The sequence below is a fragment of the Nomascus leucogenys genome, chromosome 12 (assembly GCF_006542625.1).
Source record: "Nomascus leucogenys isolate Asia chromosome 12, Asia_NLE_v1, whole genome shotgun sequence".
Classification (NCBI taxonomy): Eukaryota; Metazoa; Chordata; class Mammalia; order Primates; family Hylobatidae; genus Nomascus; species Nomascus leucogenys.
In genome coordinates, this window is record NC_044392.1 from 24470876 (window position 1) to 24488969 (window position 18094).

Below are 18094 nucleotides of genomic sequence, written 5' to 3' on the forward strand. Positions count from 1 at the left end.
GTCTTTCCCTCTACTGAGATGTAAAACATCTGGACACTTGGGACATTGCTCCCGCTTTATTAGGAGCCTCACAACAAATGCCATTAGAGTCTCTTCCAGGGAGTGACATGCTCTCTTTCTATGTTCCATCAATACTTTGTACATCCCTACTAAGAATGCTCCACTCTGAATTGTGCATACATCCCACTGCCTGCTTCCTACCTCACATAATATTGCACAATTGTTTATGGTCTAGAAACGTGTTGTATAGAGTTTTGAATATCCTGCACCTAGCCTAGTGCCTATCACTTAGTGAAGGAAGGAAGGAAGGAAGGAAGGAAGGAAGGAAGGAAGGAAGGAAGGAAGGAAGGAAGGAAGATTGAATTTTAGGGAATTGAATGGACACATTCTGGATTTTGGGGAGTATGGAGCAAACGTATGCAAGGAGGTAAATGTTCAGGAAGAGAAGGGAATGAAAAATTTTAGGGAGGTGAGGATGTAGCAGTTGAGTCACATATGAGACAAATCAAGAATAAAGGTCACTTAAATGGTAAGTATGGATCCAACATGGAAATCCAGATCTGACTTTATATCTTACACAGTCTCCTGTGCCTGTGCCACACTGCTTGTAACATCATGAAATGATAACAGAAGTACAATCAGTACCTGCATGGGAAATCCAACTTCCTCTTCCATAGGGGAGCAAACTGGGGGTCAGAGAAGTGGAAAGACTTGCTCACAATGACAGAGCTGGCTGGTAGCAGTACCAGAATGAGAAACCAGAAGAAATCTATGAGTCTAATGCCATCAGACTACCTAAATTTCCTAACCTATCCTTCCTCCTTAACATGCGTAGTGTGTGTTCTAGAGAGAAGGAAAGCATGCCAGGAGTGCAAGCCACAGTTTTGTTTCTTAGGTAAGATGACTCCCTTGGCCCTTTCTCTTTGTGGTTTGCTGTCAGTAGGAGCCAGGACTGTTAGTATACAGCAGAGTATCACTTCATTACTCTCCTTGGCCATGACCCTAGATTTAGACCACAGGAACTACACAGCGTGAGACCTTTGGATGCTGGTGGGACCCAGTCACCTCTAGACTTCACATGGAAGATGTTTTCAGAAATTATCAAATTTTTATTGACATCCAAAGTCTCCAATTGGTGGTTTATAGAAAATAGCAACAAATTGAAGGCAGGATGTTGCAAGTAAAAAGCATAGAGCTGAGATGGTGGTCATCAGGAAACCAGCAAGTTAATCACTCTATTTCCAGCCTAGATGGAAACATGCCTACTCTGTGCTTCAAGCTTCTAAGGGGTGAAACTTCAGTCCTTTTCTTTTACTTGTCACAGTAGCTGATTATTTTTGCTAAAATCAATTACAGGGAAAAGTGTGAAGATACTTCCATCTCATAGAAGCCTTCTTCTCCTCCGTGGAAAATTGCCTTCTCTCCTCCAACCCCACACTCCTAAGGCCTGGCCGGGGTCCCTGTCATCTCTAGGACCCAAATGTCACTTACTGGCAAAGAGCGGTAGAGAAGGAACCAGATGAGACTTCTATTCCTAGCTCCGATACTAGACACAACCATGAGAAAGTTCTTTAACTTCTCAATTTTTTTTTGACACGGAGTTTTGCTCTGTCACCTAGGCTGGAGTGCAATAGTGCAATCTCGGCTCACTGCAGCCTCTGCCTCCCATGTTCCAGTGATTCTCCTGCCTCAGCCTCCCTGGTAGCTGGGATTACAGGTGCACACCATCACGCCCAGCTAGTTTTTGTATTTTTAGTAGAGAGACAGGGTTTCACCGTGTTGGCCAGGCTGCTCTCGAACTCCTGATCGCAAGTGATCCACCTGCCTTGGCCTCTCAAAGTGCTGGGATTACAAGCATGAGTCACCAGTCCCGGCAAATTTCTCAGTTTTTTCTTTTTCTTCTTTTTTGTTTTTGAGACAGTCTCACTCTGTCGTTGCCCAGGTTGGAGTGCAGTGGTGTGATCTTGGCTCACTGCAACCTTCGACTGCTGGGTTCAAGCAATTCTGCCTCAGCCTCCCAAGTAGCTGGCACTATAGGCATGTGCCACCATGCCTGGCTATTTTTTGTGTTTTTAGTAGAGATGGGGTTTCACCGTGCTGGCCAGGCTGGTCTCGAACTCCTGACCTCGTGATGCACCTGCCTTGGCCTCCCAAAGTGCTGGGATTACAGGCAGGAGCTGCTGCGCCCAGCCAACTTCTCAATTTTTTAACCTCTTTTTCCTCATGTCAGAAATGAGATTGGACCAGATGACCTCTAAAAATCTTCCAACTCCAAAAATCTAATATTCTCTCTTGCCATTGGGTTAACTTCTAAGACTGATTTCTTTTTCAGGGTATTTTAGTTTTCATGCAGAATATAATGGCAAAAAAAAGAGACTTCTCTGAAATGCAGGAGAATAGACTCATCTGATGAAATTACAGACTTTCAAGTGGTATTTTGGGACAGGACATCATGTCAGCAACATATTCTGTCTACTTACAAGGCAGCTCTGCCTATCATGACCACTATTTTTATATTTTGGTTAAAAAAACACAGAAGAACTGGAACTAAACTATTAGTAATACCCAGTATTGGAAGTGATATTCATTTATGTTTTTGGCTGTTGATGCATGAGTGTGCTTGCAGAGCACAGCAATATTTTATTAGCAGGTATTAAATATATTATTTAGTATTAGAGGTATTAGTCTCAAGCATTAGGGCAGATTAGCATTTGATGTATTCGTTCTTTGGGGTTACAATTAAAACTTGAATTCCTAATTGTTATTATCCAATGCATAGTAGGAACTATATTGTGATTTTGCTCTTAATTCCACAATGAATTCACCAACATTGACAATCCAGTACTAATTAATGACAATTCTTTATTTGCAATGGTGTCTGTGAATAGGTGATTCACATATTTTGATTATTATGGACTTTAAAGGTGACAGTTTCAACTGAGGACAGCCTTTTCTTATTATGGCATTTCTTAGCCAAGCTTTCTGAAAAACTCTGTGCTAAACTCATGGTTTCAAGCCTTTGAAAGCCTCTTAAAGGATGCTACCCATCTCTTACACCCCCTCTTCTTCCACCTGTGTTCTAGAAGCAAAGTCTTTGGCCTGCTCCTTTGACACAAGTTCTTCTACACCAAGCACCCTATCACTGTCCCAGAACAGACGAATCAGACATCTATGACAGGTAACAGATGACTAGGTCAAAAATAGACATTTCTACCTCTGTAATTAATATTCGTTAGGTCCTCTATCAATATGATACTTGCATCTGGAATCAAAGGCACCACTAAATATTTACCAACGTGTAGTAGTACTTTTAGATGGAGTTGGTACACTAAGCTTTATAGTTTAAACCTCCAGACGGGCAAGATGTGGAAAGCTTAGTAAATGGATGCATATATTCCTTAGAACCACAATACATCACACCATCATCTTCCTGAAACCCTCCCAAGACAAGAGATCTCATATCTCTGAAACAAAGAGACACAGCATCCTTACTAATAATTCCATAGGTGCGATTTTCTCCCAGTCTGGTCACTGATACAAAGACAGATGGCTGAGGTTTCCCATCCCTCACCACGACTGTGGGACTGGCCTAGGTGGGACGTGAGCCTTCATGTGATCACTCTGTTCCCACTGGGGCAGTCACACTTGTGCTACTGAGGCTCCACACTGTTTTGTGCACTGTACATTCTCGATAGCTGTCCTCCCCACTCTGAGTATTGCTGTGCCTGGCAGTTGACAGTTTGCTAAAGGTGCACCTCTAATTAATGAGTAAGAGTCCCAGTCCACCCACTCCTACTGCCTGTAGACATACACTTTCAGAGTGCTAAAATCAGACTCCGGTATCTACCACTCAAACCCCATCATTGGAAGGTATCAAAGCCTTCCCATCACTTGTCACCCCCTTCCCACCAAAAGCATCCTCATCGGGTACATCTCAACACTCCCGCTGATGATGTCATCTGCCTATTCCATCTCCCATGGGTGAGGAGCTCTGTACAAACTTCCCAAAGCAAGCAGTGACTTTAACTAGAAATAGACAGCCAATAACCGTGCTCACCCCAGATCATCCTATCACTCTGTATTTCTACCCTGGAAGCCTTCAGGAAAGTGGTGAAGAAAGAAATGCCCCAGGCTGCTTATCTACCAAGGATTTCAGTTTCTTATAGGTTGAAAGACCATGCAATGATTAAATATAATGTCAAATTCTTCTGCATGCAATAATAAACATAGAAGGTCCCTGGGCAGAGAGACATAATCATCGTCTCATTGTCTTCTATTTCACCTTATGCCAACTGAGGTATACCACGGTAGGAAATGAGATACTTCATATTTATGTGGTGACTCTCATCTGAATAAAATGGGGGTTGTCATGCCTATGCATTGTGGTTAGAATGTGAAGCATAGACAGAGAAGTGATTCTCCAAAAGAGATGCTATGAAGTGATTCTCATACCGCCTGGAGGGAGGCACTAGGAGAAAAGGATGCATTGTTCTGTGTCGTATACATCAAAGCTGCTATTTGGGTTGGGAATGTAATCAGACAGAATGGAGGGAGCCGATGCTACATTTCCATCTTTCCCAGTTTTCTCAAAGGGTGATCCCAGACCATAAGATGCAGCGTATAGGAAATTCTCCTAATGTCTGCAGCAGTGTCGGCAAAGAGGAGCCCCTTTAGCAGGACTTTGCCCAGTGCAAAGACTGCAGTTCCTCTTACGAGCAAGACCTTTTTAACTACTCTCCCCATCGTGGGAAATCCTGGTTTTAGGACCCATGTTAGCCCTCACACCCAGGGAGAAAAAAAAAGGTGGTGGGAGTGTAGTGAGATAACTCTCTGGGATAGTAGTACCTCACTTCTCATTTAACCTCTCTCTCTCATACACCCCTCACACCCCAGTCAACACAGGCACTCATTCACTTGTGTAACTTGTGTATCTGTCAATCAACCAGCTTCCCACACAGTACTATCCCCACTTCATGGACACTCTTGTATCATGCGAATAGCAATTAAAAAGAAAAATCCAGGTAACCCAGAGAACTATACTCTCTCTTTTTTTCTTTTTTTTCTCTCGTTTTTCCCCCTAAAAAAGGCCTTTTCCAAAAATATATTAAACCAGGTAAATGTTTACTTAGATGTTCACGTGGTTGGAGCAGATTGACAAGGAAAACAATCACAAAATAAATAATTTTGTTTTGTTTTTGTTTTTTTTTTAAAAAAGAACATTTTCCTACACATTGTCTCTCTCTAACTTGACAGAGCTGCTTTCTTCGACAGAGAGATGCTGTTGGAAAGGAGCTCTGAAGGGACCACAAGGGGAACTGGGAACAATCCAGGGCCCTGAAACTTGGTGGGGGGAGGAGGCAGCAGAGAGGGAGGAGTAAGGGAGGGGAGCAAGGAGGCCGCTGCCTGCCCTTGGCGCTGGTTCCTGTTGGTTGTACTTCTTGTGTTTCCCAGTCAGCGTCTGGGAGGGCACAGAGGAGGCAGCATACAAAAGTAAGAACCAATGTCAGGATTCACAAAACAACAACATTTTAAGAAATCTGGTTAAAAAGAATACAAAAGTGACTCCACAGAGGGGAAGGAAGAGCTCCGACCCCTCCCATTTGTTGTCCCCTCTTGCTTTCTTGAATGACAAGAATCACTTTTAAGGATTTTTTTTTGTTTCATGGTTTGGCTGGTTCTTTTTCTTAATCTCTTCCTTGGCTCCTTTCTTTCAATTGCATTCATTTTAGAAAGCACCGATCAACTTTACAGATCCGAGGCTGCTAGGCTGTAGCCTCCCTGTGCCAGCGTGTGTGTGTGTGTGTGTGTGTGTGTGTGTGTGTGCGCACGCGCACACACGCAGTAGCTGTTTCTCTCTCGCCTGCTTCAGCTCGAGCCTCAAGGTCTCATCTGCTGGATGCTGAAAGTCTCGTGGGAGCACACCCTGTTGGCACTAAGGTGAGGGCTTAGATTATCTTTGTACCCCAGATTCATGGATCCCCTCCTTGCCCAGTGCTAAAGTGGGCCACCCATTAGCTACAGAGTTTGCCGGTCTCATATTCCACAGGGTTTGGCAGCTTAGAATTGAAAGCCCTCAGGGAGGACTGGATCCTGCCCACTTCATTGCTGGCCAGCTTGAGCCGATGCCGGAGCAAGCAGGAGAAAAGGTCAAGTCGGACTTTGCCAGGTGGAGAAAGCTGGTTCACCCGGTCCCTGAGCTCAATGAGCTGCAAGAGTGCAGAGTCCTGGGAACCTTGAGTATATGGGTAGTCCAACTGGAGAATTAGGTCCCGGATAGCATCTGGGTCAAAGGGCAGGCTGTAACCAAAGACCTGCAAGGTGTTAATTTTCATGTAACCCAAATTCTTAGAGGGATCAGTCATCTCCAGGGGCTCATAGTAGATTGTCTCATTGGAGCTGTCATCCAGGGACTTGATTCGGCTCCGTAGGTAAACATGAACTGTCTCAAAGAAAGTCTTCCACCTATTCCCCAAGGTGATAGTCCAGTTTTGGCACTGGGCAGCTGCATCCACGTTAGTCCTTTCCCATTCAGGAAAGCTGCCCTCATTCACAGGCATGAACCAGCTCTCAGAGTGGCTGCCCCCAAAGGGGTTGACGTAGATGGCCATGACAGGCTCCAGGGTGCTGTTCTTGGTGAGACAGATCTGCAAGGACAAGGCCAACATCACGTGCACCAGCCCAGGCTTGTACTTGTTGCTCTTCAGGGTGAGCAGCATGCGCTTCCTCCAGGAAGGGTCAAACCAGCTGCCCAGCCGCATGTCATTGCTGATGAAGATGGAGTGTACCTCAATGCGGCTATCCTGCTTCTGCAGCAGGTACTTGAGCTCCAGGTCCTGCAAGTCTGTCTCCAGCCCAAGAAAGTTTTCCAGGGACTCGGCCACCTCTGGCCGGCACAGCCCCTGGGCCAGCACATAGCCCGGGTTGCAGCTCCCACAGCGTGTGCTATTGTCTGGAGCACAGTGGGCACACGCGGGCCCTTCGCCCAAGGCACATGGGATGGGGCCCTGGCAGGAAGATTGGTCATAGGGGCAGGTGCAGCTGTGGCTCTGTTCCAGGAAAGTGCCAGGAAAGGTGCTTTCCCCACAGTAGAGGAGGGACTGGATTCGGTTCCACCAGTAGGACAAGGACCTTGGGGAGCAGAGATAAAATGAAGTAAGAGTCAAAAGAAGTCACACACTGACACCCTCCCTAAGGGCAGCAAGACATTGACCACTAGGCGTGGAAGGCAATGAGGAAGATAAAATCCCCAAGATCTCTGAGTGGCAGAAACTCTACTTTGCTACTTTGGACTGATTGAGCAAAGCCTAGAGCTCTGTGTCTGATGGGTCAGCACCAGAAATACTGGACACCAAACTTGTACTGAGAGCAACTAGGCTCATCTCTCCCAAGTCCTTCATTCCCTTATTCAAAAACCTACAGAGGATCTCCAGCATCTTTTGTGTCAAATCTGTTTCCAGCCTTCTAAATAAGATGGCTCTTCAAATCTTCCAACTTCTTGCCAACTTCCATTCCCTCTTCAAGGTTTCTGTCCTTTCTATTCTCTCTGCTCCTCTCACTCCTCCACCAAGAGCAGAAATTTTCTATGGCCGATTCTCTTAAAATTTTGATTTTAGCTCTTATGTTACCTCTTCAGAGAAGTCTTCCCTGATGTCCCTGCCAAAAGAACCACTGCACTCATTCTCCATCACATCACCCTGTTTTATTCAATCCATGACAATTATCAGTATCTGAAATTATTTATTTATTGTTTACTTGTTTATAAATGGCTCCCCTGTTAGTAAATACCATGAAAGCAGGAACACTGTCTTGAGACCAACAGCTTCTAAGAAATGAGAATTGTTTCTGTGCATGGTAAGCATTTAATCATTATTTGTTGAAAGAAGAATAAATGAATTCCTCTCAAAACCACTTCTTCGTATGCTTCCCTTCTTACCTGTGCCTCTGATAGAGCCGTACCACTGGGTTGCTGGATGTGAAGGCAGCCTCCTTTGCCTGGAAGACTGTCCTACCTCACGTGTACCAGATCATTTCCCTCTCTTCCCACAAATGTGACCAAGACTTTCTTCTCCAAGGAAGCTTTCATTTCTGGTTCTACCTCTAGGAGACTATCGGTTTGATTTATGTTCTACCACCATAAATTTAAGTGGTTGCCACATAGTTATAATTTTCTAGTTTTTACGTTTCTGTTTGTTAAATCTTTCCAATTCATGAACACCCCTGCAGCTTAATAGTAAGGCATGGAATATGGATTCAAAAACTTGTCAAATAAATAAATGAATGAGTGGATGAACAAGTAGATACGTGTAACGATACAGCCCCACTCCATCCCTGAGGGTGCAGGTCTCCACTTTTTTTCCTCCTATGACCCAGAGCGGAATCATTTGTTTGACACAAGCCAGTGTGGGTGTTTTTCATCAGATGTAATTGCTGGATGAAATTTAACTCCATCCCTTTTTTTCTAAGACTTATTAAAATGGAAATCAGTAAATGAGAATTAGAGTATCACTAGAATAACATTTGAATCAAATATAATTTAGATAAAAGTAAAATCAGCCCATCTTTTTTTCTCTCTCTCACTTCAGACACAACTCACAGCTGAGAATGACACACATGAGTAGGTCGAGATAACTGCACGTCTATGTGTGAGTCACCACTCCCCAATCCCCTACATAGGACAGAGGGTTCTCTTTGGCCTTAGCAGCTGTCAGGGAGGTGCTGAGCTCTGACTCTATAGCATCCAGGGGGTGCTCACCTCTCCTTGGGCAGGCGGAAGCGAGGCTGGCGATGGCAGCGCTTGCAGAGGTTGAAGAGCCGGCGGACGATCCGATGGGTCTTTTTGAACAGCACTTTCAAGCCAGCTCCCAGCTGCTGGTAGCGGTGCTGAAGGCTGGTGTCCATGGCCCAGAACTGGGAGATAGCTGTGGAGTTCAGGAACCGGTCATCGGGCAGCCTTTTCAGCAGGGCCTGGAACTCTTCTGTGGACAAGAACACAGGACCTGAGCTGACGGGTAGCTATGCAGAGCTCTGGTAGGGGCAAGTGGACGCTGCCCAGATCCAGGGCCCTTCAAAGTTACTGCATGAGGAAGGAGGCTGCACACCCATTCTCCCAGGTGCTTTTTAAAAAAAAATCAACACCTTTATTGAGAAATAATTAACATGTTGTAAAATATGGCCTTGGGAATTTTCTCATCTTTTCTACCCCTATGCCTCTGAATTTCAAAACAGATCTCTGCCACCCTCAGAGGGGCCAGAGCTCCTGCTATTGCTAATGACCTTGGATGCATCACTTTCCCCCTTTATACTTCCTTCTGAGACATCCACAACACTATCTCAAGGCCAATCCTCTTCAATACTACCACAAAACCCATATGGAACATGTGGGGCCCTCATGAAGGTGAGTGTGCACCCAGACTGGCACGTGTGGGCACAGAGAAGATGCAGCACCCAGCTCAGAAATCTTTCTAGAAATCCTCCAGTCCCTGAGACCAGCCTCTCCCACCCATGCCCTCCTCTCTGCCTCTCTAAGATACTCTTCTTCTCTTTTCAGCTTCAGCTCTTGGACAGATACCCATTCTGCCCTACAGCAAATTTAGAAGCAACCTGCCTTCTGCTTCTAAGCACCTGCTGAGTCTAGGTTCTCCTTAGAGCTTCCTGGGCACAGCACGGCTTCTGAACTCATGCTCAGGTTTCTGTGCATTGCTCTGCTTTTCCTTGGGACCTGCAGCTACCAGGTCTCCTGGTAGAGGTCAAGAGAGCCCTGATTATTCATCAGCAGTAACTCATAGTAGTAAAGGCCCAAAGTCATGTTATGGACCATAAGCCACCGCCATAGCCCAGAGCATGGGGCTGGGGACTGGAATGTGATATTCTCCTTCGCTACTAAATGCCTTGTCCAGGACTTAAAATGGCAACCCCTGGGGCCTTAGCTCATTTTGATTTCTCATGTACCTGGTTCCTCATCTCCTCAGAAGATTGGAGAATCATGCCTAGTAATGGCACTAACATCTAGTATGTGCGTAGTTAAAACATTTGAGTGTATGGAAGAGCATGCAGAGCAAAAAGACAAATCCCATGTGCCTGCCATTAGTTTTTGCCATTTTGCCATATTGGCTTCAGATTTTTTTTTCTTTAAGAAATAAAGCAAACCAAATATACTGCATGTGAGGGCCCTAAACTTCCCTTTCTCTCTATCCAGATGTAACCACTCTCTTGATGTTTTCTTTTCCATTATCACATATTTTTTATTTTTCAACAAATGTATCCATAAAAATACCATGTATTGGGTATCCTGTTTGTAAATATTACATAAATAGTATTAAATATGTATTATATTTAATAAATTATAGTATATGAAGACATTATATAAATATATATATAATGTAACCTTTTTGTCTTGCTTTGTTTTATTCAATATCATGTTTTTGAACTATATCCACATAAATATCATTCATTTAGTGTTGAAATGTGCAAATATACCATGCAGAGTTCTTTATACATTGAGCATCTACACGATCTTATGTGAGCCTTCCATTCACTATTATCACTCTCCCTCTTTTTCAGATGAGGAAACTTGAGACCTTGAGAAGCTGCACGGCTAATCCAAGGTCATAAAGCTTGTCAAACCAGGCAAGGATGCAAAACCAGTTCTCTCGAATCTAGGTCTCAAGGTAACTGATATTAGCTTTAACAGCAACAAATAACAACTGAATTGTATTGGATGTCATCTAGAACCATTCTATGCACTTCATTGATTCAACAAATATTTATAGTGAACCTTATGTGCAAGCGTTGCTCTAGGCACTGTGGAATCAGTAGCAAACAAGACAAACAAGGTCTATGCCCTTAATTATGTTTATCTTTGTTTATTAAGTCCTTAAAACACACCTATGTAAATGGACATAATACCAATGTCCTAGAACAAAGTGAAACCACTTGAGCCTCAGGGTGGTGATATAACCTTCTTGAGGTCACAGACACAATTAAGTGGCCATGTCAGGATCCCCATGAGGATCCTCAACTCTCAAGCTTTGTTCTCCCCATGTTCTTGCTCTGTACCTCACAGGCACCTCTCATTAACAGGGAGGAATTCTGGGTCAGCTGGCTGCTCACCTGACTCTTCAAACTGCCGGTTGTGAGTGGCCCAGGAGTCCTGGATCTGCAGCAGGCTGTCCTCCATGGCCTGGATGTCAGCATCAGGGCAGTTGCATTCAGGGAAGCTGGGGCTGCACTTGCACCAGCAGTCATTCTCCTTGCAGACGAGCTCACCCTCAGAGCTGCATGTGATGTAGCTGAGTGCTGCGGCTACAAAGCGCTCACGCAGGTACTCAGGCAGCAGCACCTGAAGGCCTGGGGAAAGGATGTGTCAAGGAATCTCTGGGCATAACCAGTGAGGACTCAGTTTCCCATGCCCAAGGCTGCAGGAACCCCAGCTAAGGTTCTGCTGACTTGTGCATCCTGGGCCCAAGCATGGGCACCCCAGGGCCTGATCCTGCCGAGCTGGTTGGGAGAGAAGGCTACTGCTGCCCCAGTGACAGATGGAGGAGGATCTGAAAATGCAGATGGGAATATCAAAGCCCAAGGCTTAGCCAAACCCCTCAGATCAGCCAAATTGAGAGCGTGCATATCATAAGAACAGGCATATTGACTACACATCAGCATTTCTGGGATGGAAATGGGAAGATGTTTCAGATAAAAGAAGAGCTTACAGCCCTCTTGGGTGAGAAAACAAGGTTTGATGGGCTTTTTGCCCTGCCTCCTGTAGCCATCCTGTTTATAGCTTAACTGAGATTAGCAATAGGCATCCTAGGCCATTATTGAATTCTGACCTTTCTGGGCCTCCCACCCCAGCCCTGATGACCAAGGAAGCTGTCCTGGTTAAGAGATAGGAACAGATATTGTGGGGATACAGTGTCCAGGTACTATGTTGAGTACTTTTCATATATGATTGCAAATAACATTTGTGCTCATACTGTGGTTTTTATAGGTAAGGAAATCCAAGCCCTAAGACCACAGTGACCCGCCCAAATCATAGCACTCATAGAATCTGCTTAGTGTCAGATCCTGCCCTTGTCTCATCAGCTAATACTATATAACTGGAACTGGCTGTCCTATTTCAATAGGATTTAACTCTTAAGAAGATTTGAAGGTGGGATTGTGGTCAATGCCCCGAGATCAGTCATGCCTGGATAAATATGAATGGCTCTCAGCTCTCTTCCAATTAGCTTCTGATCTTGGATAGAATGCACTAAATTGCTCTGAGCTTCAGTTTTCTCACCCAACTGCAGTAACTACCAGTTTACCTACAGCAGAACATACTCCTAGTTGGCTTCAAGCCACTCACAAGGCGGCTGCTGGAAGCTTACCAAAGGATGAACAAAGGGTAGGCATGCCTTTGGATGCAGTCTGGGCCACGTTCGAGGTCAGATCTGCAGGAGGCTCCCCAGTAGCAACATTGTGAGACCTTGTGCCAGGAAAGTGAGGAATATGAGAACTTCTGGATATGGTGAGCTCCTCTTTCCTCAAATGTCTGCCAGCTCTTTATTTTTAGGCCCTTGACCTTGTCCTTGGCAGGAAATCAGAGAACTCAAGGTATGTATCCCAGTCTCAGCAGACCTCAAAATATAACTTAAAATTGCCAGCAGCAGTGGGTGTTTGTTGTTCTTTCTTGAGGTCTACCTCCAAATCTGTACTGCCCCTAAATTTTCCTTTCTTGGCACTGTGCCTACTGTGGCATTTGAGTGGTTCTCCCCACACACCCCATCCACATGCTTGCTTTCAACACTCACCCTCTCCAAGTCCTTTCATTTCACCTCCCCCATCACTTCCTCCCCCTCACCAGAACACTTCCCATGCTATAAAATCAGTGCCCCAACAAATGTCTGCATGAGTGATGGGCTATAAAATTAAATAACATAAACTATTCCAAATGAACAACTAGACATTTGAACTTCACTCACTGCTACTTTCCAGACACAAACCCAGCCCATCCAGGGACATCATTGAAGAGGAATGCTAATTGCCTTAGGTAGCTCTAAATAAAGGAGTTTTTAGTCCTCTTTCTTATATATTTCTTAATTCCTAAAGCATTGCTGGGTTGCATTTGACTCAGGTTGCCTGGAATTTGTAATCGTAGATCCTGAGTGAGGGTTATTGATTTTGTAATGCTGAGACAATAATATCTTAAACAGAGGACAATTCAGTTAGGCCTTGAGAAAAATAAAGTTTTCCCACTGAATCAGTTTGCATAGCCCTGCCCCCAGGATGCCTGCAGGGAACAGAGAGCAAGAGATGCACATCTCCCCTTAGCCCTCAGCCTCCAGAGTTAGTGTGGTTTTCCTTTATCTTTCACAGTTTTGCTTGTTCTGTCTCAAATCAAAAGTCTTATTCTTCTCAAACTCATCTCCTGACTTTGAATTGCCCATGTGCAAGATCACAGACAAATAACGGAAAGCAGGGGCCACTTTCAAACTGTGGTTCCAGTAAGTGGTGGTCCCCCACTTTGTACAGATCTTAGTTGAGCTGGAGATGGTAGTCTTTTAACCACTCTGTAAAGGCCAGCTATTCCACAATGTGTCTTTAGGATAAAGCAGAGGGTTTTCTGGGAAATGAAGATCATTGAACTAGGTAAAGGCTTCTTATAAGGATGGGTATGCTGTTTCTTATAGGATTGTGACAGAGGACTTGAGATGGAATGTGAAGTGGGATGATTGAGGTGTCATGTGATAAAAGCAATAGGTCTGGGGTATAGGACGAACCATACCAGAAAGTTTCTTAAAACATGATGGAAAGTTGCTAAATACAGGTTCCGGAACTTGTGGTAGTTCTTGTCTTAAGAAAGGTTTGATCAAATGGAACAGGCAGAATTTTTTCCCGCTATTTGATCTAGGAATTTTTTTTTAATCAGGCATGAAAGGTATGAAAACCATCATAGTGCTGCTTACCAAGTAACTGCACTTTGTTCTCTGGACTCTGTACCAAGACAGAACTGACTGAGTCCAGATTGTCATAGTTGCTGCAGCCCAGAGGACCGGTCCTGGTCTCCGTGACCTAGAGAAGGAAGGAGTAGGGAGTGGGTTTAGATAACAAGTGGAGACTCCCTTTATACTTCCCTTCTCCAGCTGCTCCATCTCAGGTTCCACATCCTGTCCTCAACCAGTGCCTTTTCATACTTCAGAGGTCTAAAGTCACTTTCTTCCTTGTCCTGAGGCAGTGATTATCTGTTACGTATAGCTGGTGGCAGCAGTTATATATAAGTGAGAGCCTTTCAGAGAGAGCTGAAGGGATTTTGTGTCTGGAAAGGTGGAGAATGCTGGAGAAGGAGTGAAACCTCAAGCTCTAGTCACCCCTTCTCCCTCTAGAGGAAGGCAAGAGGCCATATGTGGTCCCTGTCAGCCTGCTGGAAAGCCCAGCTGCATCCACTTGATGTGGTACTCACAGGCTTTATGGATCCTAAAGATGAAAAGCACCAGAGAAATATGAGTTATGAGTATTAGTATTAGTATTAAACATTTAAGTCCCACCTCGGCACTGAGACGTCCTTAGAGAAAATCAGCCATGGGCTTACTGCATATTTTAATAAGTATATTAAATATACATAAACTTTTATAGCCATGTAATATTCCAAAACACCATAGAGTCATTTTAAAATGTTATAAAGTTGGCCCATCAGTTTTCCCTGATGTTTAAAGTATAAGATGAAAAATGGGAAGCTTTAAATGCACTGAAATAATTATGTAATAAGAATGATGGGGACCTGAGGCCCTTTCTTCTCAGTATCTCTGAAGACTTTGCCAACAATCAACCAGTCAACGAGTATTTATTGAGGAGCCACTGTTTAATTCCATACAATTCTTCAAACATTTATAGTGCACCTTTCCTGAAGTTCTTTGTGAAGCCTACTCAGATACCTGTGACCTCCTCTTCTGACTTCAGGCCCCCCTGCTTTGAACAGCAGGCACAGGAGTTGCAGTTTTGCATCCCTTTCTGCAAGTATGTGATCCATGTCTGAATCCTACACTCTATAGGCTCCAAAGAGGGAAGCTCATATTTATTTTGCTCACCATGTTGTCGACAGCAATTAACACAGTTTCTGGCACACAGTCTGTACTCAATAAACAAGAGAATGCATGTATAATACGTTCCAGGCTTTTCAGGGTAGGAAGGTGTGTGCAACAATGTACACATTGTGTACTGCATCCTCCAGGAGATCACACCCTGTGGGGGAGGTAGGTGCATACACAGCTGACTGATAGACATCCAAGTCACGGTAGAAGCCCGCATCATGATGAGCTCTAAGGAAGCACAGCTCTAAACAAAGGGAAACAAGAGAGGAAGTAGCAGAGGAGGCACCATCTGTGTTGGTCCCTAAGGAGAAGCAGGGAGTGGACAGGTGGGAAGAGAGGAAATGTACTACGAGGAAAAGGAGAAGGGACAGTGTGATCTCTGCAGCACACAGGCTTGGAAGTGCATAGTGCATGTGTCTAGCACCCTGCCTTGTTACCATGGTGAATATGAAAGTGTAAGGGACATTCTTCAAGGGAGTTTAGTAAACCTAGGTTTAAAAAATACACATGGAGCAGCGTGATAAAGTTAGAGATTGTGTGATGCTGAGCAAAAACAGTTGGGAGAGAGGCAGGAGGGATTCCTGTAGCTTGAAGTAGTCCACGAAGGCTTTATGAAGGAAGTAAGCAATGAATTCATTTTCAAGAATGAGTAGGGGTGGCAGGGAAGGGAGGGGAAATTGAATAAAGAAGGGTAACTCCACACAAATACCAAGGGGTAGCAATAGACACAGAGTGTTAGAGGCAACAGGGAGAACTAGACCGAGGCCACGCCAGGGGCAGGCACAGCTTCTCTACAGTTTTCCAAATTCTTCCTCCAAGAGCATCCCACTTAACTTTCCCAAGAACTCTCTGGGACAAATCTCATTACTATCACTCTCCAAGGAGGAAACTAAGGTTCAGAGAGTTACAGTCCTTGAGACCACAGAGCTGTTGAGTAGCAGAAACAGGATTCTAACTTTAGAGCCCTCAGACTCCAGTCCAATACCTTTTTGTCTCCTGAGCAGGCAGGTCAAAGGACTACAGAAAATGGAGTCTAAACCCTTTACATGCCATCACTGTCAAACACAAGTATTCTAAACAGACCAGTCCACCGAACATATTTTAGTAATCTGTTCTCTCCTCAGAATGTTAACATTGAGCAAAACAAACTGTACTGACTTCAGATCAGTTTGATTATCCTTACAATGCAGATTAGGAAACCAAGGCTCAGATTAGTTAAATGACTTATTCCAGGTCATACAGTCACCTGCAAGGAGAAGATTTATTTGGCTCATTCATTCATTCTTTTATTTACTCATTTGTTCATTTAACAAATATTCAAGGAGCATTCGGGACTCACAGATGAATAACACATAGTCATGGCCAGTAAGGAGCTTAGAAACAAGTGGAAATGTACTTAAATAACCCCAGCGTTCTGTTCTGGCTGTTACACATGAGCCTGCTTCCCTCCACATGTGGACACAGGTGCTGAATCATGTGTCTTTATTGGGTGAGTGGGTGATTGGCTACTGGTCAGACTGGACTGGGGAAGCAGAGGCAGCCTCATTTCAAGGTGAAGTCTTCACTTTCTATATGGTGTCGAATTCCCCATATAAAGAGCCATGGCCAACAACTGTCCCAGCTACTCTGGGGAAGTTTGCCCCTCTAGGGTAGGGTGGGCTGAAGGACAGAGGTGGGACACAGGGGTATGGTATTTGGAGGCTTGCCTGTCCCTGCCTACAGGTAAGCTGGCCACTCCATCATCATTGGGTTTTTCACTGGCTTTTCCATCCACTTACTCCTGACTTGGTCACTCACCAACCAGGTCCAGGAAAGAAGGAAGCTAACAAACCTTAAGTGGGAATAAGATGTGACCCAAAGAGGAGGACAGGCTAGAGAACAGCCACAATAGGAGCTCTCCTTTCCTCCTGCTTCTCCCTCCCCCATCCCTACCTGCCACCAATGCATCTGCTTCCCCCCCCACCACCATCATCTTGTTCATCATGCTGGGCTATCTTTGATGCAATTTTCTGACCTTTGCTGTTTCTAAAGGTCAATCCCACAAGAGGACAATCAATTAGGTAAGTCATTGAAAGAGTGTGAGTAACTTCACTTTAATTGAGGCACAAGGATGGAAATTAGGAGACAAAGACCACGATCCTTATGCTCATTTCCTGTTAGAGTGAAAACCCAAAGAGTGAGGAAGGCCCACTCAAGTTTCACTAGTTCCCAAAGTCATAGTGCTTTTCATTGCTATTCTGCTCTAAGACACTGTCTTCTCCCTTCAGAAGTAAGGAGGTGAAAAGAATAGAGGGAGCTGGAGAGGGTCCCATTGCAGTTATTGCCTGAGTACTGACTTGAGTAAGCAGAATAGCCTGAGACCCCCCCCCCCAACTCCTTGCCCCAAAGTGAGGGAAACCTCAGCATCTCTGGAGGACTGTTCAAGAGAATCCTGAACTTTTCTCTGTAGAAGAGGCAGACAGCTTTGGCAGATTATAAAGAGAGCCTATACAGGTAATGGAGAGTGCAGTTCACTCAGGCACATACTGTTTAAAGAATGCCTCAGATAAGCTTTCAGAAAGGGCTAATAATTGTGGGCTAATTGGTCTGTTGACAGAGACCATCCTGCCTTGAGAAAGCCCTGATGGATCTCAGGTTCATTAGCACATCCAATTTTCCATAAATACCAGATCGTGCAAACCCTCATTCTAGCCAGTCTGCTCTCCCCACCCTCCACCCTCCACTTCCAGGCTGCTCTTGTCCTACCTAAGGGGACACCTGCACACTAAGAGCAGGGTGAAATGGGCTTCTAATTGTGAGCAATCAGACTGGGATGGGAGAACAGAGCCGATGGTGTGTGTGCTTAAAAGAGCTGCAAATTGAATCCCAGGCTGCTGCAGCAGGGAATTCGGACAAGTCACTTTTAAGGAGGTTTTGTGAGAAACACTCTTTTTCCGTCCTGGGGTCCACCTGAACTTTTGTGTGAACTCCCTTCAGTCAGCTTGTGAGCATGTCAAGCCCTCCCCACCAAGTCCTTCTTCAGCCTTCAACTA

General features: G+C 44.7%; 1 protein-coding gene across 1 annotated transcript in view; it reads right to left on the reverse strand.

The window, feature by feature from the left end:
• Nucleotides 1–5100: 5100 nt before the first annotated feature.
• BRINP2 (BMP/retinoic acid inducible neural specific 2) overlaps nt 5101–18094 on the reverse strand; it is a 112759-nt gene continuing 99765 nt past the window's right edge. Inside the window, exons 5-8 of the mRNA XM_003258933.3 lie at nt 13941–14046; nt 11110–11346; nt 8753–8975; nt 5101–7128 (exon numbers count right to left, since the gene is read on the reverse strand). Of these exons, the coding sequence (XP_003258981.2) occupies nt 6012–7128; nt 8753–8975; nt 11110–11346; nt 13941–14046 (1683 nt within the window). The 3' untranslated portion in view covers nt 5101–6011. The remainder of the gene's footprint in view (nt 7129–8752; nt 8976–11109; nt 11347–13940; nt 14047–18094) is intronic.